We start from the raw sequence: 27,704 nt of genomic DNA, 5'->3' as shown, positions 1-27,704 counted from the left end.
AATTGAGACATAACTTGTAGGTAGGTAAAAGACTATTTTTACCCTTACGATATGTTTTTTGCGTTAAGTTTAGAATTACGTTTTTAACCGATATTTTATTAATAGCCTTATTAGTTATTGAACTTTACACCTGCATCATTATTGTAACACTGAAAATTGTTAAGTCGTTGTCAAAAAAATAAATAATAAATTATATTGACGTCTTGCTAAATGTAATGTGAAGAGCAACAACAAACGTGTTAGAAAACCAAAACTAAGATTGTTTATTAATATTAAAAATATGAATGTTACTAGCAAATAGTTATTATTTAAGACTACATGATGAAGAGGGAGAGAACAGGCGACAATTGTCGCCCTTTTAAATTATGAGTATTATAAACAGTTTTCGAAACAGACTCAAAACACATTTTAGCTAAATTAGTACTAATTTACTAATATATTCTTTACAGCCCATCAGATATTGAGCTTAACCGGTATCAGTTTCGAACGAAGAAGCGTCATTGTAAGTAAATTTAGTCAAAATATTATTCTGCAAGACATTCGCCGTATAAACAACTTTTAACGAAATTTGAATGTTTATTTCTAGGGTTTTGTGGAATTGACGATTGTGCCCTTAAAAGATAATTTAAGATATATTCGTCTGAACGCAAAACAATGTCGTATCTATAGAGTATGTTTGAATGACCAATATGAAGCCAACTTTCAATATTTTGATCCTTTCTTGGATATATGTCAGAGTGATCCGAATACGTAAGTAATGTTTACCTATTTTTATAAATAGAAATCACTTAAAACTCGAATGTATGTGTTTTATGATGAAAATCATAATGTTTTTTATATTTCCTTATTTCTTAATATAGAGATTGCTTAAAGTTTCTTAAACTCATTCCAAATTCAACATGCATATGCCTAGATATGAAAATAAAAAGTAAAAACCAGTATTAAAACTATGAAACAATATGTATGTTAACAATAATTTACATAACAATTATAACAGTAACAAATTACATGCAAAAATATCGACAATTTTATGTGTTTATTAATATATTTTTTTTTGAATATACAGTAGATCTCTGGAAGTCTTCTCTCAGTTTCATTTGTCAGCTGCACAGAAAATTGACCCTGATCACAATTCCGGGGAGCTGCACATACAGGTGCCTGATGATGCAGCACATTTGGTTGGAGAGGGTAGGGGACTGAGAATAGGTATAGAGTTCTCATTAGAGTCGCCACAGGGTGGTATGCACTTTGTTGTCCCTGAAGGAGAGGGTAGTTTGATTGAGGTAAGCGGCTTCTTTAAAGAATATTCATATTTTTATTCTATGTACAATTACAAATGAAACATTATGATAATTTGTGTTACATAATAATATATTTTAAAGTGTATGTCTATTTCTTTTTCAGAAATCTGCTCATATGTTCACATATGGCCATTCAGCAAGACTTTGGTTTCCTTGTGTGGACAGTTTTGCTGAGCCATGCACTTGGAAACTTGAATTTACTGTAGATGAATGTTTAACTGCGGTATCTTGTGGGGAGCTGTTAGATGTGGTTTACACTCCAGACCATAGACGAAAGACATTCCACTATGTTGTGAATACACCGGCTTGTGCACCGAATATTGCTTTGGCTATTGGGTAAAAATTTTATTTTATTTACTCATATAAGTAATCTACAAATCCACAATTTATTTATTATATTGTTATTCAATATTTTTATTTGTTATATTCCTCTTAACTGATATTCGTTTATGTTCTTTTTTTTTTTAAACTAGAATCATTTTTGGAATTACTTGTAAGCTGGTATTGTATTTATTTTAGACCTTTTGAAACATATGTGGATCCATTTATGAATGAAGTTACACATTACTGTTTGCCTAATCTTTTGCAAATACTTAAGAATACAGTACGCTATCTTCATGAAGCATTTGAGTTTTACGAAGAGACTCTGTCGACCAGATATCCTTATCCATGCTATAAGCAAGTCTTTGTGGATGAAGTAAGTATTATTATTTTAATATATAAAGTACATAAAGAAGGTAAATAATAATTAATTTTATGAACAAAGTTGCTTACCGCTGTCATCTCTATGTATGCTAAAATTTTTAAAATTGCGCAACGGCTTTTGTTGCGGTTTTTTTATAGATAGACTGATTCGAGAGGAAGGTTTTCATATATAATACATGGATAATTTATTAAAGATTGATACTTACAATTTTAGAAATATATTTGGAAATAGTGTGTTTAATGACGATTTTTAAGTGCTTGTAAAAGCCTGCTTGAATAAAGTATATTATGATGTTTTTTTTTAATCCGACCTTGTGGCGCTTTTCTTGTACGCGAGTGTAAATCTGGCCAATTTATTTTTTCCCGATAACATAATAGTAGTAAATGAAATGTTAGTGTTAATGTATAATAATTTCCATATAAAAACTTTTTAGACGGAAGACGATGCTACAGCTTATACAACAATGTCGATACTAAGTACACACCTCCTGCATTCCATTGCTATCATTGACCAAACTTATGTGAGTCGTAAAGCAATGGCACAAGCGGTAGCAGAACAATTCTTTGGCTGTTTCATAACTATGCAGAATTGGTCTGACTTATGGTTGGCCAAAGGTATTCCCGAATACCTTTGCGGTCTGTACTCTAAGAAATGTTTTGGAAATAATGAATATAGATACTGGATACATCAAGAGTTGCAAGAGGTATGTAAAAATTTAAATGACGATAACATCATATAAGTTATAAGCTGTTAAAAATTTGAGATTGACTCTAATTCTTAATACCTAAATTGATAAATCTTCAATAAAAGTACAATCAGAAACAAAAAAATGTGATACAGCTCCTCTTACTTCCTATAGGTTTCTTATATATATCTATAGATGATAAAAAGCGTGTAGTTAATACCTGTTGACTTCCAAGCAGGATATATTAATTTAAATAATTGTATTTAACTAACTTGACTTTGTAATTTTTAAATGTTGAAATAGAGTACTGAGTTTTCAGCCAGTTCTTCTCGGTAGAATCTACTTTCCGAACCGTAGCTTTACTTAATTCTAAAATGACGATTCAAAAGTGCTTAAAATCCTACTTGAATAAAGTTTATTTTGATTTTTGATTTTATAATTTTGAAATTTCTACTAAGAGATGAGTACCTATAGTTTTCTGTGTAGCTACATAGTAATTGCTCGTAATTTTATAGAAACCTTTTTTTTTGGATTATTTATGTCGATTAAAAATGTATATGGTTATATTTTGTTTTTTATATTTTCAGGTGGTAGGTTACGAAGAACAATATGGTGGAATGGTCCTCGATCCATGGCAGCCCCCTGCTAGTGGCGCTAGAGTTGAAGCTAAGGATGTATTTTATTTCCCAGTTAGGAATGTCCATACTATGTCACCCCGGTACATTGAGGTAAGAATTAATATAATTCAAACATAAATTGTGTCCTATGTGTTATTGTGGTTATTTTTACTTATTCCATATAGGGTGAGATATATTGCCTATTTTAGTGGAAGTAGGAAAAAAGATAAACAAACTTTAGAGTTTCGTATTTCATGCTTTTTTTGATTTCGACATTTTAATCATCATTTACAGTTTATGGTTAAAATATGTTTAATTATAATACAACACTTTACACTTACTAATTATTTATACTTTATACTGAACCAATGCTATTGAGTAAATTTGCTTTGAAATATTGTTTATGTGGTGTTTTATAGTGTTGGATTAGAGTATATATATATACATATCTAGACACACGGTAGCGTGTCAGCCAAGTTCAGGTAACAGAACTGGCGATTAGCACCGTGTGTAATTATTTATACATTTTCGCACTTACGTAACAATTGAAATAAAATTATGTGTTAATTTTTAAATATTAAAATTAGTGTTATTACTATATTAATGGTAAAAGAGTGGTGACCATAATTGAAAGAATAAAAATGGATTTTATATTAATGGATATTAATTCATACTATCAATATTTTTTAGATAATGCGAAAAAAATCCCACTTAGTTTTGCGAATGTTGGAACAAAGAATTGGCCAAGAATTACTCCTTCAAGTATTTAACAAGCAGCTATCATTGGCCACCAATGCAGCCAATACCAAAATTGGCAGTGGTCTATGGGGACATCTACTTCTATCCACGAATCTCTTTGTTAAAGCCATATTCACTGTGACGGGGAAAGATATGGCAGTGTTTGTGGACCAGTGGGTACGGACCGGAGGGCATGCCAAGTTCCAACTTACGTCTGTTTTTAATAGAAAAAGGTAGGTATTTATAAGTAAATGAAGTATGTCTCTTGTGCTTGTAGTTATATTAATTCACTCACCGGTAATAACGGATTGAATCAAAACTAAGTAACAAAGTAAACTAAAGTAACAGCCTGTAAATTTTCCCACTGCTGGGCTAAGGCCTCCTCTCCCTCTAAGGAGAGGGTTTGGAACATATTCCACCACGCTGTTCCAATGCAGGTTGGTGGAATGCACATGTGGTAGAATTTCGATGAAATTAGTCACATGCAGGTTTCATTACGATGATTACGGGTTCAAACCCAGGCTACATATATGTGCTTATATTTGTGTTTAAAATTCATCTCGTGCTCGGAAAAGCGAGTGACCCAGTGTAATTACAGCCTTTGTCGGTGTGTATTGGTATATACTTTTGCAATATTAATCTATATCGTCAAAATTGACTACTAACTATTAAAAATCAATTGCTTTTTCAAATGATAACTTATATTTTTTATAGAAATACAGTTGAATTAGAAATTCGTCAAGACTGTGTCCACGAGCGAGGTATCAGGAAGTATGTGGGGCCTCTATTGGTTCAGTTACAAGAGTTAGACGGAACGTTCAAGCATACATTACAAATAGAGAATATCGTCGTCAAAGCTGACATCACGTGTCACAGCAAGAGTCGACGTAACAAGAAGAAGAAAATTCCCCTTTGTACCGGAGAGGAAGTTGATATGGATCTCTCTGCTATGGAGTGAGTGTTATATGTTTAAGTTCTATGTATATATGTAGTAGATAAGTAATGATATTATTTCATTATTTGAAAGTATTGGATTGATAATATGTTGAAGTATTCCGTACTATATAAGTGTATTTAACTAACATTTTTGAATGTTAAAATAGCCGAATCTTCTCAGTAGAATCTACTTTCCGAACCGGTACTAGCTTCACTTAGTATAGTTGTTAAATGATGATTTTGATGATTGAAAGTAAAGTAAAGTAAAGTAACAGCCTATACATTTCCCACTGCTGAGATAAGGCCTCCTCTTCCATTAAGGAGAGGGTTTGGAACATATTCCACCACGCTGTTCCAATGCGGGTTGGTGGAATGCACATGTGGCAGAATTTCGATGAAATTAGACACATGCAGGTTTCCTCACGATGTTTTCCTTCACCGCCGAGCACGAGATGAATTATAAACACAAATTAAGCACATATATATAGTGGTGCTTGCCTGGGTTCGAACCCGTAATCATCGGTTAAGATGCACGACTTCTAACCGCTGGGCCATCTCAGCTCATATTCGCATGAGAAATAAATATTGATAATTCGGGATAGCGTACTCGCATCGGATGTGATCGGTTTTACGAATTTTGCCGATGCTACATCTAAGTTAAATAAATAAATATAAATAAATATGAGACAACATCACATACATTACTCTGATCCCAATGTAAGTAGCTGAAGCACTTGTGTTATGGCAATCAGAAGTAACGACGGTACCACAAACACCCAGATCCAAGACAACATAGAAAACTAATGGTAATCTGTATCGACTCGGCCGGGAATCGAACCCGGGACCTCAGCGTGGCGTACCCATGAAAACCGGTGTACACACCACTCGACCATGGAGGTCGTCACAAGTTGTGTCGTACTATACTTGAATATGATGTTCGTGTCGTCGTCAGCGACTCGCCCGTGCTGTGGATCCGCCTGGACCCGGAGATGTCGCTGCTGCGCGGCACGGTCATCTCGCAGCCGGACTACCAGTGGCAGTACCAGCTGCGGCACGAGCGCGACGTGACGGCGCAGAGCGAGGCCATCGACGCGCTGCACGCCTTCCCCGAGCCCGCCACGCGCAAGGCGCTCACCGACACCATCGAGAACGAACAGACATACTACAAGATACGATGCCGGGCGGCGCTCTGCTTGACTAAGGTTAGTTCACTTGTGTGGGAATTTTTATCCACGGAATTAATTACTATAAATTATTTGTGCCTTTCCTCAGATAATAGAGTTAGTACAGGTATAATGGATATATTTTACGTTAACAAGCGTCAGCGAGACGGAGAAGGACCGCTGGTTTTTTAGTGGGTAAACCTGGTGTACCTGGGCGCACTCGGCGTCCAGGGCACCGGGGAGTCCCATATTCATCACGTGAAGGAAGCGGATGTAATATCTATGTATTTAATTCATAAGTAACTTTGTATGCCTGTCTGTAACACTTACGCAAAATCACTGAACTGAATTAAGTATGAAGCAATCTTGTACCCAAGTGAAAGACGTACGTTCTTTATATCAAACGCCTTAAAAGGGGAGTGAAGTCGCGAGTGACAAATATTTCTTACAGTGCCAGTCCCATTGGCCAATCGGCCTATATACTTGAAAAAATATATATATATATTAAGGCCAAATAAAGTACGGCCTTTTATACGTACGAGACTACCTACGAGATAAAATAAATAAATAAATAAATATGAGACAACATCACATACATTACTCTGATCCCAATGTAAGTAGCTGAATTGCAAGTGCAAGTGCAAGCAAGTGTTATGGAAATCAGAAGTAACGACGGTACCACAAACACCCAGACCCAACAACATAGAAAACTAATGGTAATCTATATCGACTCGGCCGGGAATCGAACCCTTGAACTCAGAGTGGCGTACCCATGAAAACCGGTGTACACGCCACTCGACCATGGAGGTCGTCAAATAAAAAAAAAATGTCTTTGTTTATGGTTAAGGTGGCCAATGCAATGATAAGTTCGTGGGCGGGGCCTCCGGCCATGCTGACGATCTTCCGTAAGATGTTTGGCTCCTTCTCCGCTCCTCACATCATCAAGCAGAACAACTTCGACAACCTTCAGCACTATTTCCTACAAAAGACAATACCCGTCGCTATGGCAGGTGAGAATTGTACACATGTGACTATAGTTTGTTCGCGTTAAGAATGCAGTGAGTTGTCATTTTACTCCGCCCCCTGACCAATCAAATCTTTTTTAACAGCAGGGTGAAGGTGTATGCATATTTGTGTTAAAATTCCAACAAATTATACTTGTTTTAAAGACTAAGTATAATGAATTTAAAAAATACACATTAAAATAAAAAATCAAGTCGGGGTGTTTAATCAACAAAATTCTTAACACTATATACAATCGTTTGCGAATCTTGCCATCGCGATGTAGAAATTTACATATTTTGACATAACGTCATCTAGTAGCTATTAATTTACGGTTACATTAATTATTACGTGTACAGCTTGAATAAATTAAATATAAATATATAAATAAAAAAAAATTAAATTATAAAAATAAAAATATCAGTTAATAATTATTTGAATGTGAACTTGACTTTGTAATTTGAAAAGATTTGATTTGTCAAAGGGGGCGGAGTCAGGCCGGTAAACAATGACAACTCACTGCATTCTTAACGCGAACAGACTATAGATTTAAGTATTGAATAACTTTAAATTGCATATTTTCTTTTACTTATTGATTTTAAACTTTGTTATATATAATAAAATATAGTAAATTATGTTAAATACATATACAAAAACAAAAACAATGATCAATATCATTGCTTTTATGTATTTAAGAGTCGAGATGGAGTGGTTAGAACGCGTGCATCTTAACCGATGATTGCGGGTTCAAATCCAGGCAAGCACCGCTGATTCATGTGCCTAATTTGTCTTTATAATTTATCTCGTGCTCAGTGGTGAAGGAAAACATCATGAGGAAACCTGCATGTGACAAATTTCATAGAAATTCTGCCACATGGGTATTCCCCCAACCCGCATTGGAATATGCTCCAAACCTTCTCCTCAAAGTGAGAGGAGGCCTTTAGCCCAGCAGTGGGAATATACAGGCTATTGTTGTTTTTGTTGTTGTATGTATTTAATAAAAAAAAAAAAAACGCACTGATATGTGTACGTTCATGGAGAGCACGTTCTTTTAAGAAATAATTATGTTACATCATAATAAGATGACTACTATTTGCTACTTAACTACTAATTTATGAATAGAATAAGTAGCCAGTAAAATATTTTCGAAAAATTTATTAGTAGTTATCATGAATTGTTCTTTATAGGTTTGAGGAACATCCACGGTATCTGCCCCCCAGAAGTCGTCAGGTTCTTATTGGACCTCTTTAAATACAACGACAATTCTAAGAATCATTTCTCGGACAACTATTACAAAGCGGCGCTTGTTGACGCTTTGGCTGCGACCATCACGCCCGTGATATCTGTTTTGCAGCCCGTAAGTATGAAATAAAAGAAATTAATTGAATTTTACATTGTTATTGTAAATGCGTCAATTATTTTTCTCTCACAATGTCCTAAAATATCAAAAAAGACGTTTTATGCATCATTATATGGTATTAAACAAAGTCGTTTACCGCTGTCTGTGCCTATGTATGTTTTAAAAATATACAATGGATTTTGAAGTGGTTTTTTGAAGATAGAGTGATTAAAGACGAAGATTTATATAAATAAATAAATATGAGGCAACATCACATACATTACTCTGATCCCAATGTAAGTAGCTAAAGCACTTGTGTTATGGAAAAACAGAAGTAACGAAGGTACCACAAACACCCAGACCCGAGACAACATAGAAATCTAATGATAATCTATATCGACTCGGCCGGGAATCGAACCCGGGACCTCGGAGTGGCGTACCCTTGAAAACCGGTGTACACACCACTCGACCATGGAGGTCGTCGTAAAATAGATAAATTAATTGAATTTTAAATTGTTATTGTAAATGCTTGAATTATATTTTTGTCTCATAATGTCTAAAAATGTCAAAATAGACGTTTTATGCATAATTTCATAGTACGAAACAAAGTTGTTAACTGCTGTCTGTCCGTACGTTTAGATCTTTAAAATGACATAATGAATTTTGAAGCGGTTTTGATAATCTAGATATAAACCTTCCGGTTTATATGTATAATACATCCACAATGACTGATGAGAACATGGCTGATAACTGTGAACATTGTAAGACATTCTGCAGTATATTTATTATTAGCACTGTAACCGTGCGAAGCCGTGGCGAGTCGATAGTTTCACATATAAAAATGATTAGTTTCAATACTAACAAAACGTTTCAATTCTTGTACACAGGGTGCTCCGATAACTACAAAATGAGCCGTACCGAAATGTTTTAAATATTTTGTACACAGGGTGCTCCGATAACGGCAGATTCCCTGTCAGCGGACACTCGCCTGGTCCTCGAGGAGATAACTCGCGTGTTAAACTTGGAGAAAGTGCTGCCGTGCTACAAGAACACGGTGTCCGTGAGCTGCCTGCGCGCCATCCGCCGCATGCAGCAGTGCGGGCACCTGCCCAGCATACCCACCGTGTTCCGGGCCTACGCTGAGTACGGACAGTACATAGGTAACAACAACAACAACAGCCAGTAAATTCCCAATTCCCACTGCTGGGCTAAAGGCCTCCTCTCCCTTTGAGGAGAAGGTTTGGAACACATTCTACCACACTGTTCCAATGCGGGTTGGTGGAATCCATATAAGGCAGAAATTCTATTCATGCAGGTTTCCTCACGATGTTTTCCTTCACCGCTGAGCACGAGATGAATTATAAAGACAAATTAAGCACATGAATCAGAAGTGCTTGTCTGGGTTTGAACCCGCAATTATCGGTTAAGATGCACGCGTTCTAACCACTGGGCCATCTCAGCTCATATAGGAACAGCTTTACATAGGTAAAGCTGTTCTATATTAAACTAATTGCCAATTGATTTCATTACTTGGTGGTAGGGCTTTGTGCAAGCCCGTCTGGGTAGGTACCTCATCTCACTCATCAGTTATTCTACGCCAAACACCAGATAGATGGGCACTTATCAGTTATTCTACCGTCAAATAACAGTACACAGTATTGTTGTGTTCCGGCTTGAAGGGTGAGTGGGCCAGTAAGTGCAGGCACAAGGAATATAATATCCAGTGTAACTACATGCCCAAGGACATTATATCTTAGTTCCCAAAGTTGGTGGTCCATTGACGATGTAAGGAATAGTTAATATTTCTTACAGCGTCATTGTTTATGGGTGATTGTGAACACTTACCTTCAGGTGGCCCATATGCTCGTCCGCCAACCTATTCCATAAAAATAATAAAATATTAGTGGTCATTAGTGATCACTGTCAGCAGTAAACATCGCCAGTCTCAAAATATATAAACTATTCCTTATGTCATGGGATTTAAAATCTAATGTTTGTGGTGATTGTATCAATTTTATAGCATTCGTTTGGACAACAAGATTATAAAATATGTAATCGATAAATAAGGCTTCTAACACAATAAAATACTATATAGATTAAAAAAAGCGTGATGTTTGTTTTCGTAACTTTTATTTGCAAAACAAATATTAAATTCAATCAAATTGTGTTTAGTTAACTTATCTGAGTGAATAAGCGGAAAAAATATTAATTACTTTATCAAATGAAATGAAATTTGCTTCACAAATATTTCAGTGACCATTAATAATATTGACATTTGAATAAATAATATTTTGTTTACGCAAGGGTAATCAATGTAACGCTTGTTTACCATACAAACAAAATAAATCTTTCATTTTACTGGACTGGTATAAAGTCCTATTCTCAGAATCACTAAAATTTTAGCTTGTACTTAAAAAGACAAATAGTACAGTTAGTAAAATAAGTTCGAATCTTAAAGATACTTCTACAAACACTGATTTTGCATGCATGTCGTTATTGAGTAATTGTCGAACTAAACTGTGCAATTTATTTTTGTTTAATTTTGATAAAACGTAAATAAAGTATAATTGATAACGAAAATCTTTATTCAAAATATAATAGCCTTGAGGAGAGTTAACAAAAAAATATAACAACATAAAACAAATATTGACACAATTTCGATTAGATTCGCATTTACATTTTATACAGAAAGAAAGTCTTTTATGTTCTGCGATTATGTAACGAGATGATAATGAACGTAAAAATAATATGCACGCAGTTCACATGTTAAGCGATAACTTATTAGTTAAAAATAGATATAAAAAAAGTTATATCACTGCAACTCAAACTCAAATTCCTTTTTTCAATATAGAAGCATTGTAGCATATTACACTGAAAGTAGGAAATAAGATAAATAAACCATATTTTACGTATTTCATGCGATTTGCTAATAATTCAGCTATTTTGTGCACTAGAGTTTATGATTAATACATATGTATATCTTTATTTATAATACGACACTATTCCAATTAACTATTTATTTCCACATTAATATTTCTTCAAAAATTTCTATAACAGTTTTATCGAAGTTCAGAGTGGCATTTTTTCGAGGATCCAAAGTGAATATCATAGCGTTAATCAAGCTCTCAATAACGCTTCAAAATTCTGTCAATTATGTTTTTTTGCCTTTCCTGTTATGTATATTTTCCGGTAATGGTTGGAATAGCGTATATACTTACTTATTGATTGTCAAATTAAAAACTACCACCAGTATACTGTCAATCATAAACTGACTAATTGTGTAACTTTTCGCACACAAGTGTTCCTTAGCATTTTTTTTAATTTGGTAACAGTGGCGTTTTGAGCCCTTTCTATAATCCTATTGTGGATGTGGATGGCCCCGTAATAGAGTTACTGACTATACAGTCGAGTAAGGAGTAACAACTTTGTGTTTGTTCTTTGTACCAATTTTATGACTATAGATGTGTTCATACATTCATTAATATTTATCCGTACGTACATAATATTCTTGTTATGTACCCCTTAGATCTCGAGATTGGTGAAACATTACTGTTATAAAGAATGGTTAATAAAACGGTAACGTCTATGGGTGACGGTTACCACTTATAAGCAGGCGGTCCATTTGTCTGTCCGCCTACCAATATCCGCCTGTATGTGCACTAGGAGTAAGGATAAGCTTATAACGCCAAGTTTCCGACTCCGCATAGTCAATAAATCCTTCTTGGGGCAAGGAATCCGTTTCTATAATAAAATTCCGCAGAAATTTTTAACTTTGCCGTTTAGTAAATTCAAATCGTTTGTAAAAAATACATTGGTAGAAAAAGCATATTATTCGATACAAGATTTTATAGATGATAAAAAGTTAATACCTGTTGACTTCCAAGCAGGATACATTAATTTAAATAATTGTATTTAATGAACATGACGTTGTATTTTTTTAAATGTTAAAAAAGAGTAACTACTGTGTTTCTTGCCGGTTCTTCTCGGTAGAATCTACTTTCCGAACCGGTGGTAGCTTCACTCAATTGTAAAATGACGATACAAAAGTGCTTATAAAAGCCTACTTGAATAAAGTTTATTTTGATTGTGATTGGAATTTTTAAACATTTTATGTAAAAAATTATAGTCTCCGAAGCTAAGATGAGTAACTTATAATGAATATTCTTGGTGGTAGAGCTTTGTCCGAGCACGTCTGGGTGGGAAGTACTCATCAGATATTCTACCGCCAAATAATATAAAGTATTGTGTTCCGATTTTAAGGGTGATTCAGTGTATCTACAGGCACATATATACCATCTTAGTTCCCAAGGTTGGTTGCGCATTGGCGATGTAAGGAATGGTTAGTATTTCTAGCAGTGCTAATGTCTATGAGCGGTGGTGATCGATTGATTGATTGATTGATTTAAATAAAACTAATTATAACGGATGAATCGCGTATATTAATTATTTTTAAACATCCCGACGTTTCGAGCACTTTGCAGTGTTCGTGGTCACGGGTAGTCATTGCAGTCTACCCGTGACCACGAACACGGGTAGTCATTGCAGTCTACCCGTGACCACGAACACGGGTAGTCATTGCAGTCTACCCGTGACCACGAACACTGCAAAGTGCTCGAAACGTCGGGATGTTTAAAAATAATTAATATACGCGATTCATCCGTTATAATTAGTTTTATTTAAATGTGTAATAATCGCGAAAATTTAAGACAACATTATGATTGATTGATTGATCACAGACGTGCGGCTGGCGGCGTTCGAGTGCCTGGTGGACTTCGTGCGCGTGGACGGCAAGCCGGAGGACCTGTCGTCGCTGCTGACGGCCGTGGAGAACGACCCCGACCCCGGCGTGCGCCACGGCCTCGCGCGCCTGCTAGTGTCCATGCCGCCCTTCGAGCGCGCCGCGCGACACCGCCTCGACACCGAGGCCGTCGTGCACAGGTATAATACGACACAAATCAGATGTAGCATCGGAAAATGCAATGGAATGAAAATAAAACCGATCACTGACGATTTACACGACCAATAGAAATTGCTCCCTTTCCATTCGACGCTATTCGTAGCTATCGATTCACGCGTCAGAGAAAGCAAGTGCATGTAAATCGAGGTGTCAAATTGACGAATATATTAGATCATATGATATTACAAGTTACTACGTTTGTGCAAAGATCATATTCGCATCAGAAATAAATATTGATAATTTGGTATAGCGTACTCAATTCGGATGTGGTCGGTTTTACGAATTTTGCCGATGCGACATCTAAGTTGTGTCGTACTATACTCCTGCACACACGTGTTTGTTAACCAATACGAGCCTTCCATCATCTCAGTGAGATGAAATAGGCTGAGCAAAATCTTGTCAATTATACAGGGTTATTGGTAATTCGTCGTATATCCGTTAGTATTTAATAGGTTGCATTTTTGTCAAATTTTGAAAAAAACTAAAAAACGTCATAACTCCAAAAATGGTTCACTTTTAGATTATGCAAATGGAGGTAAAAATTATTGCAAATTCACCCGTATCACCTCCTAACGGATATACGTCGAATTATCAATAACCCTGTAAATATAAAAATAATAGCTATGTTTCATAGGGATATCTAGTATGATATATGATGATACGTATGATTACAAAATTCGTTAGATTAAAATCTGACGAGATAGATTTTAATCTGTCGAAATATTGTGACCTGTGAAATATAATTGCAATTAAACGTATTATGTTGTAATCTGTCGATGGCATAAATCTCACTCATAGACATACATAATAAGATGTTTATTAAATGTTTTGTTAATAAACGGATTTATAAATTTAAAAAAATATATAGATTTAAAATAAATGATTTGTTTCAGATTATGGAATAACGTCAACAGCCAGTTGTCTAATGACGCAAGACTCAGATGTGATTTAGTAGATCTTTATTACACATTGTATGGTCTGAAGCGGCCGTTATGTGTTCCTCTGCCAGAAATTCAGGCGATGATGAAACAAATGCACCACAAGGAAAGGGAGAGGCTCGACAGAGAACGGGAGCGAATAGAAAGAGAAAAGGAAAGACAGAGGGAGATAGATATGAAACCTGTTATCAAACAAGAGATAGAAGATGTAAGTGGCTTAATGTTTTGCGGCTTCATCCAAATGAACAGCTACCACCCACATATTCATCCTCCTGCCCTTTTCCCAATTTTTTTTTTTTATTTAATACTTTATTGCACACACAATGAAAGGACATACAAATAAAGAGAACAATTACAACAAAGAAAAGAAAATAAGAGCGTGCAAAGGCGGTCTTATTGCTAAAGCAATCTCTAACAGACAACCTTTGGTGAAAGGATTTGCAGAAGCAGAATAGTGCAAAAAATAAAAATAAAATAATATTCATGATAAACGAAAATAATGACTTATAATATACATACTAATATAAAATATATATAACCTACATACGTTACATATAAATATATGTATATGTATATACTTACATATATAGATACATAAAAAATAAATATAAATACACACATATAACATCCTTATATATAATACGTATTCAATAAAGGTACATACATTACTTATTGTAAGGAAAGATAGTGAGTTTTCACACGACGTTTAAATATATAAATAGAATTAGAGCGACGGATTTCCGGGGGAAGCATATTCCATAGCTTCACAGCTTTAACAGTAAAAGATTCACTGTAAAAGCGAGTATGAGCTGTTGGCATCTTTAAGCGATTGTCACTTCGTGACCGCAGATCAAGATGACAATCAGAGTCAGTGCCTAAAAAAGAGAAACGAGTTTTTAAGTAATTAGGAGATAGAGGATTATAAAGGATAGAATAGAGAAGGGAGAGTATATGCAAGTTGCGGCGATGTCTAATTGTAAGCCACTTCAGTTGGTTACGGTATTCGCTGACGTGATCGAATTTACGTAGCGCAAAAATAAATTTGATACAGACGTTTTGTAATCGTTCAAGCTTGTTTAGCTGTTCTTCTGTTAGGTCTGTATAACTACAGTCAGCGTAGTCCAGTATTGGGAGCAGTAGTGATTGAGCCAGGCAAATTTTTGTTTTAACCGGTAATAGGTGCTTCAGACGTTTGAAAGAGCTAATAGTGGCAAAAATCTTTCTACTTACTTCAGCAACTTGCACGGACCAGGAGAGGTTAGTATCTATAATCCAATTTTATTTGGGGTCGGCACAGCATGTCTTCTCCTTCCATACTTCTCTGTCAGACGTCATCTCACAAGTAACATTCTCTCTAGCCATATCGTCTTTCACACAGTCCATCCATCGTTTCCTTGGTCGTCCTCTACCTCTATATCCATCCGCATCCATGTTCAAGGCCTTCCTCACAATATGTCCCTCATTCCTCCGCATTACATGCCCATACCATGATAGCCGCCTTCCACATAACTTCTCGACTATCGGTGTCACTTTCAAACTTCCTCTTATATAATCATTCCTTACTCTATCCATTCGCGTACCACACATTCCTCTCAGCATTCTCATCTCCGCAACATGCAATTGTCTTTCAGTCATCCCTTTTGTAGCCTTATTTCTGTAACAGTTTGGTTTACTTTCAAATAGGCTACTCGATGGTAATTGGTCACTTTCGATAGTTAACAGTAATAAAATAAAAGTAACAGTCTGTAATACTTCACTCCAGGGCTAAGGCTTCTCTCCCTTTTAGGAGCGTATTCCATCACGTGTGCACGTTGGTGGATTCACACGTGACAAAATTTCGTTGAAATTAGACATGCAGGTTTCCTCCATCGCCGTGCTCATAATGAATAATGTTATATTAAACAGAAAAACAGCAAACACTTTGTATTGAGTTATCTGAATTGTTTTTTTAAATGTTAGAATCTTATCTGTAAATTTTATTCGGCAAGACGATAAGGATGCATTCCAACGAGGATATGTTAAGGTTCAAGCGATAACCTCGTGAATGAGTGAGTTCTCAAATATCGTTCTTCTAGTTTCGGTAACTTGAATTTGATATTTCAAGAGATATACCAAAAATTTTTATTTTTTGAAAATCGAATGAATGTAACTGCTTACATCTGAATCCGTTGTTAGAAAAATTCTTGCCATTATGGTTTGGGCATTGTTTTCATTCTATTCAAATTTATATTCGCTTCGATTAATTAGATTTCTTTTTATTTTTTTATTCTATATATTCCATCTAGAGATCTTGAACTGTACCTAGGGACGGCGATGCCTGCTATGTTTATTTATGCATAAACAATTTCGTATAACTAAACTGTTATTTTAGATATTTTTTAATTAAGTAACAGTCCAATATAACATACTTAAACAATACTCTTGATTCAAGAGTATTATAAAAAAAATGTTGTATAGACATTGTTTTTTCTTATAATTGTACTAATTGAGAATTATATTTTAAGATCCCTATAAAGACGGAGTTAGACATCGGTCCCATGGACGAGATACCGATCGAAGCTCCGAGAGACGACGTACTGCCCGTGCCGATTTCGAGCATCAAGGAGGAAGATGACAAAATCGATATAATGTCCGTGCAAGACCTGCCGGTCAGAGTTTACAGCGTAAGTTATGAATATTTTCATGATGTACTAAATTTTGTAAACTAGCAAATAGCTTAGCACGAGTGCAATGCTGATACTAAATATACTACAGATATTTTCTTGTGATTTTACTATATGGTTCATGTGTTATATACAAAACCCTTCCTCTTGAATCACTCTATATATTAAAAAAAACGCATCAGGATCATTTGCGTAATTTTATGGATCTTAACATACATGGGAACAGAAAGTGACTTTGTTTTAGGCTATGTATGAAATACTATACGTAACAAAGTACTATTTTAGTAGTAATATTTTTTTTATTTATACATACATTATTTACATGTTAGTTGTTATTAGCTTTCAATTATTTATTAGTTAAAAAATACTTATAGTGTATCATTCGTGATGTATTTATAGATACGATGTTATTGTTTTTATTTCTATTTATTTATTTATGGAATAGGTTGGCGGACGAGCATATGGGCCACCTGATGGTAAGTGGTCACCATCACCCATAGACAATGACGCTGTAAGAAATATCAACTATTCCTTACATCGTCAATACGCCACCGACATTGGGAACTAAGATGCTATGTCCCTTGTGCCTGTAGTTACACTGGCTCACTCACCCTTCAAACCGGAACACAACAATACCGTTATTTGGCGGTAGTAGTCGTCGTAGTCACTGGATCCACGCCGTCAATTGTATTATTTATTTTCAGGATGAAGCGAAGCGAGAGTTTGTTTCCGACAACGCAGTAGCTTTACCCGGTATACCAGGCTCATCTGGTCCGATTGGTTTCGAGCCGGGCATGTTCAGACACGATAAAGATGATCTAGGAGGTCCTAAAGTAAGTGACAACAATACATACTAAATATATCTAACGCTTAATGAGAACAATATTCCACAAATCTCAAATCTCAATACATAAATTTAAAAAACTCAATCTAATAAAAAAAGTCTCGTATAAGCAAATTCTAAACTAAATAGAATATCTTAATAGTGTATCTTGATGAAAATATACAAATATTTTTGTTTCATCCGCCAGGCGAAAAAGAAGAAAAAGGAAAAGAAGAAACACAAACATAAACACAAGCACAAGCACAGCAGTAAAGATAAATCAAAAGATCACAAGGACAAGTCGTTTCCTCCCCGACCTCCCTCGTCGACTGACCACTTGAAAATCAAAGAGGAGACTCGGGAAACATTGAGTTCCTTCAGTTCGAGCCAAAGTCCGTCCGAGGACGTGTCTTCGATGCCTTCGAATATGAGTTTCTAATGATGTTAATATTATTAAATTTAAAAAAAGAATAATATTTTTGAAGTATTTAATATTTGTCCATAACTTTTGATTTATAAAATGATCAAATAAATATCTATGATGTTATTAACCACAGATAAGATTTCGTGGTCCGATAAGAGTTTGTTTGTAACAATTAAATTCGTATTTTATTATTAGCATTAAGGCGGTAATGTAAGTTTAAGCTGTACTTCATAAAAATATTATTAAATAATAAAAGATAAGCGTAACAATAGCATTAAATAATTAAAACTGTATACTGCGTTTTATTTATGGTCAAATATTTACTGACACATTACATGCTTGAAGTGGAATTAAATCTTATTACGATTTTCTAGCAACTTCGAGTAATTTTGTTAATTAATTTATTTAAATGAATCTCTTGCAATTGACATTTTTAATTATAGAAAAATAAAACAATTAATTTCTATTTAACGTTTATAAAGTAAGGCCATTACTGATTTACATTTTTAATTATGAACATGAAATCTCACTGAAAAGTGTAAAAAATGGATGTAAATAACTAATTATTTTTATTTACATCAATCCACGTCAAGCAAGTTTATTGGTTTTACCTTGATTTCATTAAAAATGATTACAAAGATTGGCAAATTATTAAAAAAAATGGGCGATATTCGGTATAACAGGTCGTCCCAAAAATGTGTCATAAGTGGTTCCACTTTTCAGACGAATTCTATATTTAAAATTAATAGCTATTTAAGGCCTAACTACACATGACATTCAGTTACGTCGATAATAATTATGAGTATTCTAACTATTGCAACCATAATACTATTGCAACGTTTTGTTTCTTAGTGTTTATTATTGACTGGTATTACTAAAGTATTATTTATATTTGGGTATGTTGTACACAGTTGTAATTTGTATACTCAAATAAGAGTTTAGTTTGTAAAGTCTCTTGAATGAAATAGACTAGTCGTAATTACGACTCGATTAATAATTGATAAGTAATTGACCTTTTACGCAGATTGACCTCACTTAAATGTTTCGATGGCAAGTCTGCGCTTATAAAATTGTAACCAACAGTGCCTATGGATTTTTATGATTTCTTTTTTATGTTATAGATAGGGGAACGGGCATATGGTGTAAGTGGTAACCACCGCCCTAAGACATTGGCGCTGTGAGAAATGTTAATCATTCTTTACATTGCCAATGTGCCACGGATCTTGGTTACTAAGGTGTTTTGTCCCTTTCAAAAGATATTATTATTAAACATTAATATTGGTATTCTACTTAGAGTTATTGTTATCTGTTTAGCGGTAGAATTGAAGCTGGGAACTGTTGAGTTGAAAATGGTAGAAATCGTTCGTTGTTTTTGTAATATTAAGGTTGAAGGAACACATATAATAAATATAGGGTAATAATCATGAGCCGCTTCCTAAAATTGGCCTAATGTGTTTGATGCCCGTGTAGCTGTAGCCAACGTTGCTTCTTTATTACAATTATATAAATGTATATATTGTTCCCAACTTTTTCTACACATACCAGTTTTTTTCAGATTTTCTGAGAAACTGTATGGTCTAAACGTTATATTTATACAGAAAAAATATCATACCTTTTTAATTTATCAAAATAATAATATATCTTTAGTTTGGTCGAAAATAGTTAAGACTAGTTTTTAAATATACACATTATTATACATAAACAATAAATATTCAAATGTAATTCCAATAATTCTGTCACAAATCGCTAATTTCTATTATATTTGTTCAATAAAGTCCGCGAGTTTAATAAACCTGTTTAATTTGATACAGAACAATTCCGCTTGGCATTCTACCGCGTTTACTTGTTTAGTTGCGATCCGAACGACGTATAAGAAGTCGCTCGGATAAAATTTTACTTCTTAAAAATCGATTGAAGATCATTACAAAAGATAAACATTTTTAATGTTATTGCTACAAGTGTAATAATAAATATTATAATCGTACACTCAACTTAATCTTCAAATATGGCGTTACAAAACGGAAATACGAAAAAAAAATTGGATGTCGTGGTTGTTGGTGGAGGATTGGTAAGGTTTTATTTATTATATTTTAAGTAAGAAGTGTGCAATAATAAATATATAATTTTTAATGTATGTGTTTATTTTTGTTTAGAAATTGTATGTCTGGAAAAATTATAAAAATTTGGTAACATTTTTTGATATTTCGTAATATTTTTATTAATTTTATTCATGGATTTTATTTGAGTATCGTACCGACTTAACGTCAGTATTTGAAACACGACATAAAAAAATGTATACTTCATATAAAATTACCTACTTTTTGCTAGATTTTTTATAATAACTATGTGTAATTGTGTATCATATTACTCGAAGCTTAAATAACTCGTAGCAACAATGTTTTTTTTTTAAATATTTCAAATGAATGGTTTGTATTTTTACACTGGAATAATGTCGTACAAGTAACACCCTCGCTAATTGGATAACCTAATAATGATAGCTGTATGTACGTTGACCTTTCTCTATTTAAAATGGGACCTTATACGACTTAAAATATAATTGATATCTATAGACAATATTGTTATCGTTAATTCAACAATATTAATATCTAAACCACGTGTTATTTGGCCTATATATGGATAGAAAATACGTCTAGACTATTTGGGGTTTTTAAGTAAAAAAATAAATATCTAATAACGAAAAAAAAACGTAATTTTTGTCTCAACTCCGGCTTCGATTTATCGTTTAATTATGGGAAATTTCAAATCATCTAAAATGAGTTTAAATAAGTGAATAAATGTAAAATTTGCTTTACTCGATAACCTAGTTAATTCCGTGGACATCAATCTTTTTCCCGTTAATGATAAAATCTTACAATCGATGAAATGATGTATGAATATTATGTAATATCAAATGTAGGTACTGATGAATATCCAGATTATAATGTGTCCTGTAACTGGTTTGATATCGAATTTTTTAGGTTGGATCTCTTGAAGCAATTTTTTTGGCGAAACGAGGACATCGAGTGTCCCTCTACGAGTATCGCGAAGGTAAACATGTATGTTTATGAATTTAAATATAAAGTTCATTAGCTCGTGCTAATAATTATATTATACGACATTATAATAAAGTAGTTCCGGGCAAATATATTGTGAAATAAGTTTATAGATTTATTAACATTTTTATACACTTCGTTAAGAGTTTTGGGTGTGCACATTTTGAGTTAATTTGTCGCATTATGCGTTATTTTTTTTTAGTTCCACTTCTTATAAGTTAGCGTTCGAAGATGTAATTATTCAATCACTTTAACTGATGAGTGTAAAAAAATTGTCCTGATAATTTCGTATAAAAATATTTAGATGATTCGTAAGAAATAATTGAGATAATTTATCATAAGAGTTTATAATGTACGTACTTAACTTTAGATTTAAGAACAACTCCACATGTACGAGGGCGTTCCATTAACTTGGCGCTGTCGGTGCGCGGGCGCAAAGCGTTGAAAGGCGTTGGGGTCGAAGACCACATGGTTAACGAACATGGAATACCTATGAGAGCTAGAATGATTCATAGACCCGATGGTACCACATACTCTATTCCGTATGATGCCAGAACAAATCAGGTCTTGCACTAATATTATTTTTTTTTTATTATTTTTGGTATTTATTAGATTCATAAATAGATAAATAATAGACACTTATTATTTTCAGTGTATTTATTCTGTGGGAAGAAATTATTTAAATAACATTCTTTTAAAAGGTAATTCTGATGTTAATTTTCTTTGGTAAATTAAGATCTTTTAAACCTATGTAATTAAACTGTCTTTACTCCTCTGTTTTAAGTATGAAACAAACAACTACTATAAAGAATGTAACTATCTTAAAATAAATATTTTTTACAGAATCTGAAAACTACGACAATGTAAAAAAGTACTTTAACCACAAATTGGTGAAGTCCAACTTACGAAATGGGTCGCTAACTTTTATAAAGTAAGTATATATTTCTTTTAATTTTAAAACAAAACTTATCTTTTTACTGATAACATTACACTAATAACGCATGCGTTAAATTATGTAAACAAACATCGCTGAGAATTGGAACAAATATATACAATTCATGGAAATAATTAAAAATTGATAAATAGTAACAAATATAGTCTTAATTTATTAGCTTTCGTATGCATTATTGATAAAAAATGTCGTCCTGATCGATTTCGACTACAGGGGCGATCTCAATAGAGGCCTTACAACTACGCAGACATATTACAGCTTACAAGTGTGTGCAAACATACTTGCACTGTCTATTCCTTCTTTCTTATAATCCAATAGCTCGGCAAATCCGACAAGGCTCGAAATAACCTATCATCATTTCACGTGGGGCCTCGTATATTTTAATAATATTATAATATTTTTTAGCTAGATCAAAGAGTTAGTCTTTACAAAATAAATGTATATAAATTTTCATGTTTGCAGAACCGATACAAACGAGACAGTGGACGTAACCGCAGACTTGATCATTGGAGCTGATGGTGCATTTTCAGCAGTGCGGAAAGAAATGATGAAGCAGCCACTCTTCGATTTTAGCCAGCAGTACATAGAGCACGGTTACTTGGAGTTGTGCATACCAGCTTCAGAAGAGGGTGGAGTTAGTTAATTTTTTTATAGTCTTTGATTTCATTGACGAAGCAAATTAAGGAAATGATGTAACCGAGAAACAATATAATGTAGGGAATTCGTAAATCGGATAAATGTAATTTTTTAAATGTGTGACTATAATGTTTCTTGAACATATTATACCGGTGGTTTATTATTTCTGCTTGATTCTTCAACAAACCCACTTCCATGTGGTAATGAGCGTATCTTTGTATTTTTTCCCGTAATGGAAAACCTCGTGCAACATAAATAGCTGACATGATGTTACTTGTAAACTGAAATCTGTCTAATTTACGTTGACCTCTGCTATCTATGTATTTATATTCTCTCATATTATATCTGTAATCTAACTCAATAGCATAAAATTTATTGCCATTTGCTACCGTATCTAATGATCCACTGATATTTCTACATCGGTCGATCTGTTCACCTGGCAATATCATATTGTATTTGTACTTGAAAAATATTCGCGTCTTATCACTTATACATGGCTTAAATGGCAAAGAATCTAACGAATTCTTGGCATACGTTACTTTTTCAATGGTCTTAGTCGTTAACAATGTATAAAAAGCTGTACTATAAAAACTAGTAATAAAAAAAGTGAACCATATCCAAATTATTACAATCTTTCGTAATTTTCGTGAGCGTATCAATTTCGCGTTCGTATTTCCGAAAATATAACCCCATAATATGAGCGCGATTCGTCTTGCATCATTGAGTTCCATGAAATAGCGGCCAGTCAAAATCGTTAGAATAGTTATTAGAAAATAGCTGAGTGCTATTAAAACCCAGGTGGTACCGCTAAATTGTTGATAAAATTTTGTCCAATGAATCTCACCATGTGCTGGAGTAAATAAAAGGAAAGTTGCGGTATCGTAACCCCAGATGCAATCAAACAATTGTACGCGATTCTTCATTAGCAGGTAGCCGCCGGTCACGATGCTGACCGTATTATTTTGTAAATAACCCAATGAGCCTGTGGCGGTCCAATTCTCCAAAACTACTCCATACCCACGATCTGTTTCTACTAGAATATATTCCAGTGTAATGTTTTCTCGAATTGCAAAATTTTCCAGCAAGTATTGCTCTAGACCCCGATCATTTTTTTGCAAATAAGAGTATTCTTTATTTGATGCGTAAATAAAATTCGGTACATCTTCTGATCCTGCAACTGTGATCGTACAATTGCGATATTCAACTTCTAAATAATCGTAATCCGTTCTTATGTTATCAACATCTTCGCAGTTCTCTATATATATAAGCTCATCGAAGGATCTCCCACACGCGTTGTTATTGAATGGATTATAGGTATTTATTCTTAAGTTGCCAATTTCTGGTTTTGTCAACAAAATAATATTAAAAATATTTAATTTCAACAATAGTTTAAACACTTCATTGTATTCTGACGCTTTCAATTCATATATCAGAATAATAAACTGTGCTCTCGGATTCCATGCTGTATTTCTTGGTAAGTTGTTAAAGTTGTAGTAAAACTCAAAAAAGTTATTTATTGAGGTTATATAAAAGTCAGATCGGGTCAGCCAATCTTGTCTTCGAAATGACCGTGTGTTGAATTTGTAACAGTTTTTATCGCTTAATAATTTGTATAATGGTTCCATATAATTCGCTGTCGAAATTAACGTGATGAGAGTGCCACATGGTATAAATCTGTACGTTATCAAGGCTGTGCATTCGGCCGTATTTTTAAAAAACAAATCATTAGTAGTTCTATCAATAAATTTATTTTTAAAATCTATGAGATTCGATGAAGCACTAGTTATAATGCATATAAATGGAATATTTAACTTAAATTGCATCTTGTCACAGACAAGTTAGTCGTTCGGGTCTACGCGTAGAAATAGAGGGAATGAGAGTTTTGTTATCGATTTTTGCAACGAATACTTATTGGCTTATCGTGTCGTATATTTTGTGATTAATGATGTTCTAACGATAGTATTTACAATATATGTGTTGTTTCTTACGATGATTTATTGTTTTTATTTCAGAACTAACAACAGTGATTATTTTACCACTTGTGTAATATTTGCTCGATGTTATTAAATAAGCTTTAGTTTATATATGTTTAGAAATTACCATTTTTCTTATATTGTTATTTTATGTCCTCAGTGTTGTAACTATACATACATGGTTAATGATAAATATCTTCATTGCAATGCAGATTTAATTAATTTATTGATTGTTTATTTTTAGTTTCAGATGCCACCGAATTATTTACACATCTGGCCAAGAGGTACTTTTATGATGATTGCTTTACCGAATCAAGATTGTTCTTGGACAGTTACATTATTCATGCCGTTCAAGAATTTCAAAGAGATTGACACTGATGAGAAGCTTATGATATTTTTCCAAAAATATTTCCCCGATTCGATTCCTTTGATCGGTGAGAAGAAACTAATTGAGGACTTCTTTGGAGGATCTCCGTCTCCACTTGTAGCTGTTAAGGTATAATGAGACTTCGATGACATTGCTTTTGATTTGATAAATCAATATTATCTTAATTAATCTTAACCTTATTTTTACAAATGGTACAAATACATTCTTACGTTAAATCCATTACATTTTGTGAATGTAATTAATTAAAATATGTCGGATTTATATCATAATTATTGGTTATACGAGCAGATTCGGTAACTTATGCGTTATGATTTATTAAATCAAATCAAATAAAAAAACAGTACTTTTTTCAAGAGATTGTTTCCGACAAATCTTGAAATTTAAAAAAGTCTCAAATAACAGGTTTTAGGGAAATTCATTTTCAAGAGTATTGTTTGACAAAATATTACATCTTATTCAAATAAATTTTGATGGCATTAATTTACTAATGCAATTAATATCCATACCTTAATTATTTTTCCAGTGCCGTCCGTACAATGTTGTGGACAAAGCTCTTATAATCGGCGACGCGGCACACGCAGTAGTACCTTTCTATGGTCAAGGAATGAACGCTGGCTTTGAAGACTGCTATATATTGGATGAACTGTTTCAAAAACATCACGATAATGTGGCTGACATTCTTCAAGAGTTCTCAGATTCAAGATGGAAAGATGCTTTCGCAATTAGTGATCTGGCTATGTACAATTATATAGAGGTAGGATACATTGACTATTACATTATAATTATTGTAATTTTTTCAAGTTTATCTAGTCTAATTGTTTAAGTTATTTTAGTTATCAGTTTTAGTTTTTTATGAAAGCTAAATCTTATTTTCAAAGATTTTTGGGCATCTAGCTGAACTAATTTGTTTTGGACAGATAAGATAGGATCAGAAATCGATGTTGCCATTAAAATGTTAAGATGTGTTTGCGTTTCAGATGCGTGATTTGGTGACTCGTCCCTCGTATCGACTCCGGAAGGCCGTGGATGATTTTCTCTTTTGGTTGTTGCCTGATTTTTGGGTACCTCTTTACAATTCTGTCACATTTACAACGATGCCATACAGTCAGTGCGTGAAAAATCGTCAGTGGCAAAATAAGGTAAGGTTTTATTATGATTTATGCTTTGTTTTTAATAAATATATTATAATAGTCTTTGTTAGTATTACCATGATTTTATCTTTATATAATTCTTAAATAGATAGTCTTATGATTGTTGTGTTTAATTGTATTCTATAATTAATTTTAATTCTTCTTTTTATAATTTTAATATTCCTTTATTTTTTTGCAGATTCTCGTCATCGCCATCATGTCAATAATTTTGTTAGGCTTATTTTCATATTTTTATATCAGATAATATTTGAATTCAAGAATGTCTATAATTATGGCTTCTAGCCAGTCTCAAATTTTTATGATTAAAACTTTATAATAAACTATTATTGTTTTGTAATAAAATTGTTTTATTATATATTAAATTTTGGTGCCAGATTCTACAGTCATAAAATTTTTTACTTTAATATTTCATAAAGATTTACTAAATCAATAATCATAATAACAGGTATTTGGAAACGCAATATTCAAAAAAATGTTCACAAACTTGAGACGAATTTCCAATTTTTATTCACAAACGCCTAAACGTAAAAATGTAACAGAAATCAATCACAAATTGGATAAGGTCATTCTTAGAGATAAATGTGCTGGTTATATAGCTTTATGACAATGTAAAATTCATACTAATACCATACTTCCACACAGATAGGTATCATGTATAATTTAGTTATTTATTGGTCTACCATGTGACGATGATGTGATTAATACACATATTATATAATATCTTGTATTTTTTAATATATTCATAGTAATAATTCCATATTTATCCGTCAAAATTAATTATAAATTAATGGTTCTTGTAGCGTACATAGACCTACTAATAAAAAAAAAATAAATAATAGATTTATATTTGATATAAATATATATTATCTGTGCAGTTATGCATCTGTCATTTCGAGTGACACATCACAAAAGCGCGGGAAAATAAGATATATAAAAAAGGACGTGCGGTGAAGACGGTGTGTGCACAGCAAGCTGTTTAAATATAATCTAATTGGTAAGTCGACCGTACATGTGAACATTACAGTCCTTACTCGTTTCTTAGTGGCTTATATAATAGCTTTTGTAATATCGTAAGTACGGGATACAATTTATGTCTCTTGTGCAAATCGTAATTTGACAATTCATAGATAAATGTGTGAAAGGTATCTACGAAATCTGACTGGCATTATAAGGCCTGTTACCAAGTAAGTCACATAAATATTGGTCGAGGATTGCTATTTATTTATTTATTTTATTTATTTATTGAATACCAGTATACA

At 33.4% G+C, this 27,704-nt stretch overlaps 2 protein-coding genes across 2 annotated transcripts; both read left to right on the top strand.

Moving 5' to 3' along the window:
* Positions 1 to 179: 179 nt before the first annotated feature.
* LOC124533539 (transcription initiation factor TFIID subunit 2) lies at positions 180 to 18,585 on the top strand. The gene is made up of 19 exons (XM_047108893.1): positions 180 to 365; positions 448 to 502; positions 587 to 750; positions 1,067 to 1,283; positions 1,405 to 1,637; positions 1,821 to 1,998; positions 2,441 to 2,710; positions 3,280 to 3,420; positions 4,000 to 4,280; positions 4,762 to 5,001; positions 5,936 to 6,185; positions 6,994 to 7,156; positions 8,336 to 8,505; positions 9,434 to 9,647; positions 13,224 to 13,425; positions 14,338 to 14,590; positions 16,887 to 17,045; positions 17,750 to 17,878; positions 18,077 to 18,585. Exons 1-19 carry the CDS (start codon positions 319 to 321, stop codon positions 18,305 to 18,307), a joined length of 3,597 nt encoding a protein of 1,198 aa, XP_046964849.1. The 5' UTR covers positions 180 to 318; the 3' UTR covers positions 18,308 to 18,585.
* A 1,519-nt stretch (positions 18,586 to 20,104) lies between these two features.
* Positions 20,105 to 27,165, top strand: LOC124533593 (kynurenine 3-monooxygenase). The gene is made up of 10 exons (XM_047108979.1): positions 20,105 to 20,360; positions 21,271 to 21,340; positions 21,716 to 21,909; positions 21,998 to 22,046; positions 22,189 to 22,276; positions 22,760 to 22,931; positions 25,151 to 25,402; positions 25,818 to 26,048; positions 26,272 to 26,433; positions 26,624 to 27,165. The coding sequence occupies exons 1-10, from the start codon at positions 20,298 to 20,300 to the stop codon at positions 26,687 to 26,689; spliced, it is 1,347 nt and encodes a 448-aa protein (XP_046964935.1). The 5' UTR covers positions 20,105 to 20,297; the 3' UTR covers positions 26,690 to 27,165.
* The last annotated feature ends 539 nt before the right edge of the window (positions 27,166 to 27,704 follow it).

This window comes from Vanessa cardui, chromosome 11, assembly GCF_905220365.1.
Source record: "Vanessa cardui chromosome 11, ilVanCard2.1, whole genome shotgun sequence".
Classification (NCBI taxonomy): domain Eukaryota; kingdom Metazoa; phylum Arthropoda; class Insecta; order Lepidoptera; family Nymphalidae; genus Vanessa; species Vanessa cardui.
The sequence above is the reverse complement of the archived record's forward strand: the minus strand, read 5'-3'. Positions and strand labels throughout refer to the sequence as shown.

Bases quoted from the DNA above. Each gene is read 5' to 3' on its own strand.
- LOC124533539 (XM_047108893.1), top strand. From the start codon at position 319: ATGATGAAGAGGGAGAGAACAGGCGACAATTGTCGCCCTTTTAAATT. The intron at 1,284-1,404 runs GTAAGCGGCTTC...TTTCTTTTTCAG, and splicing joins GAGAGGGTAGTTTGATTGAG to AAATCTGCTCATATGTTCAC. The intron at 17,879-18,076 runs GTAAGTGACAAC...TTCATCCGCCAG, and splicing joins ATGATCTAGGAGGTCCTAAA to GCGAAAAAGAAGAAAAAGGA.
- LOC124533593 (XM_047108979.1), top strand. From the start codon at position 20,298: ATGGCGTTACAAAACGGAAATACGAAAAAAAAATTGGATGTCGTGGTT. The intron at 25,403-25,817 runs GTATAATGAGAC...TTATTTTTCCAG, and splicing joins CTCCACTTGTAGCTGTTAAG to TGCCGTCCGTACAATGTTGT. The intron at 26,434-26,623 runs GTAAGGTTTTAT...ATTTTTTTGCAG, and splicing joins ATCGTCAGTGGCAAAATAAG to ATTCTCGTCATCGCCATCAT.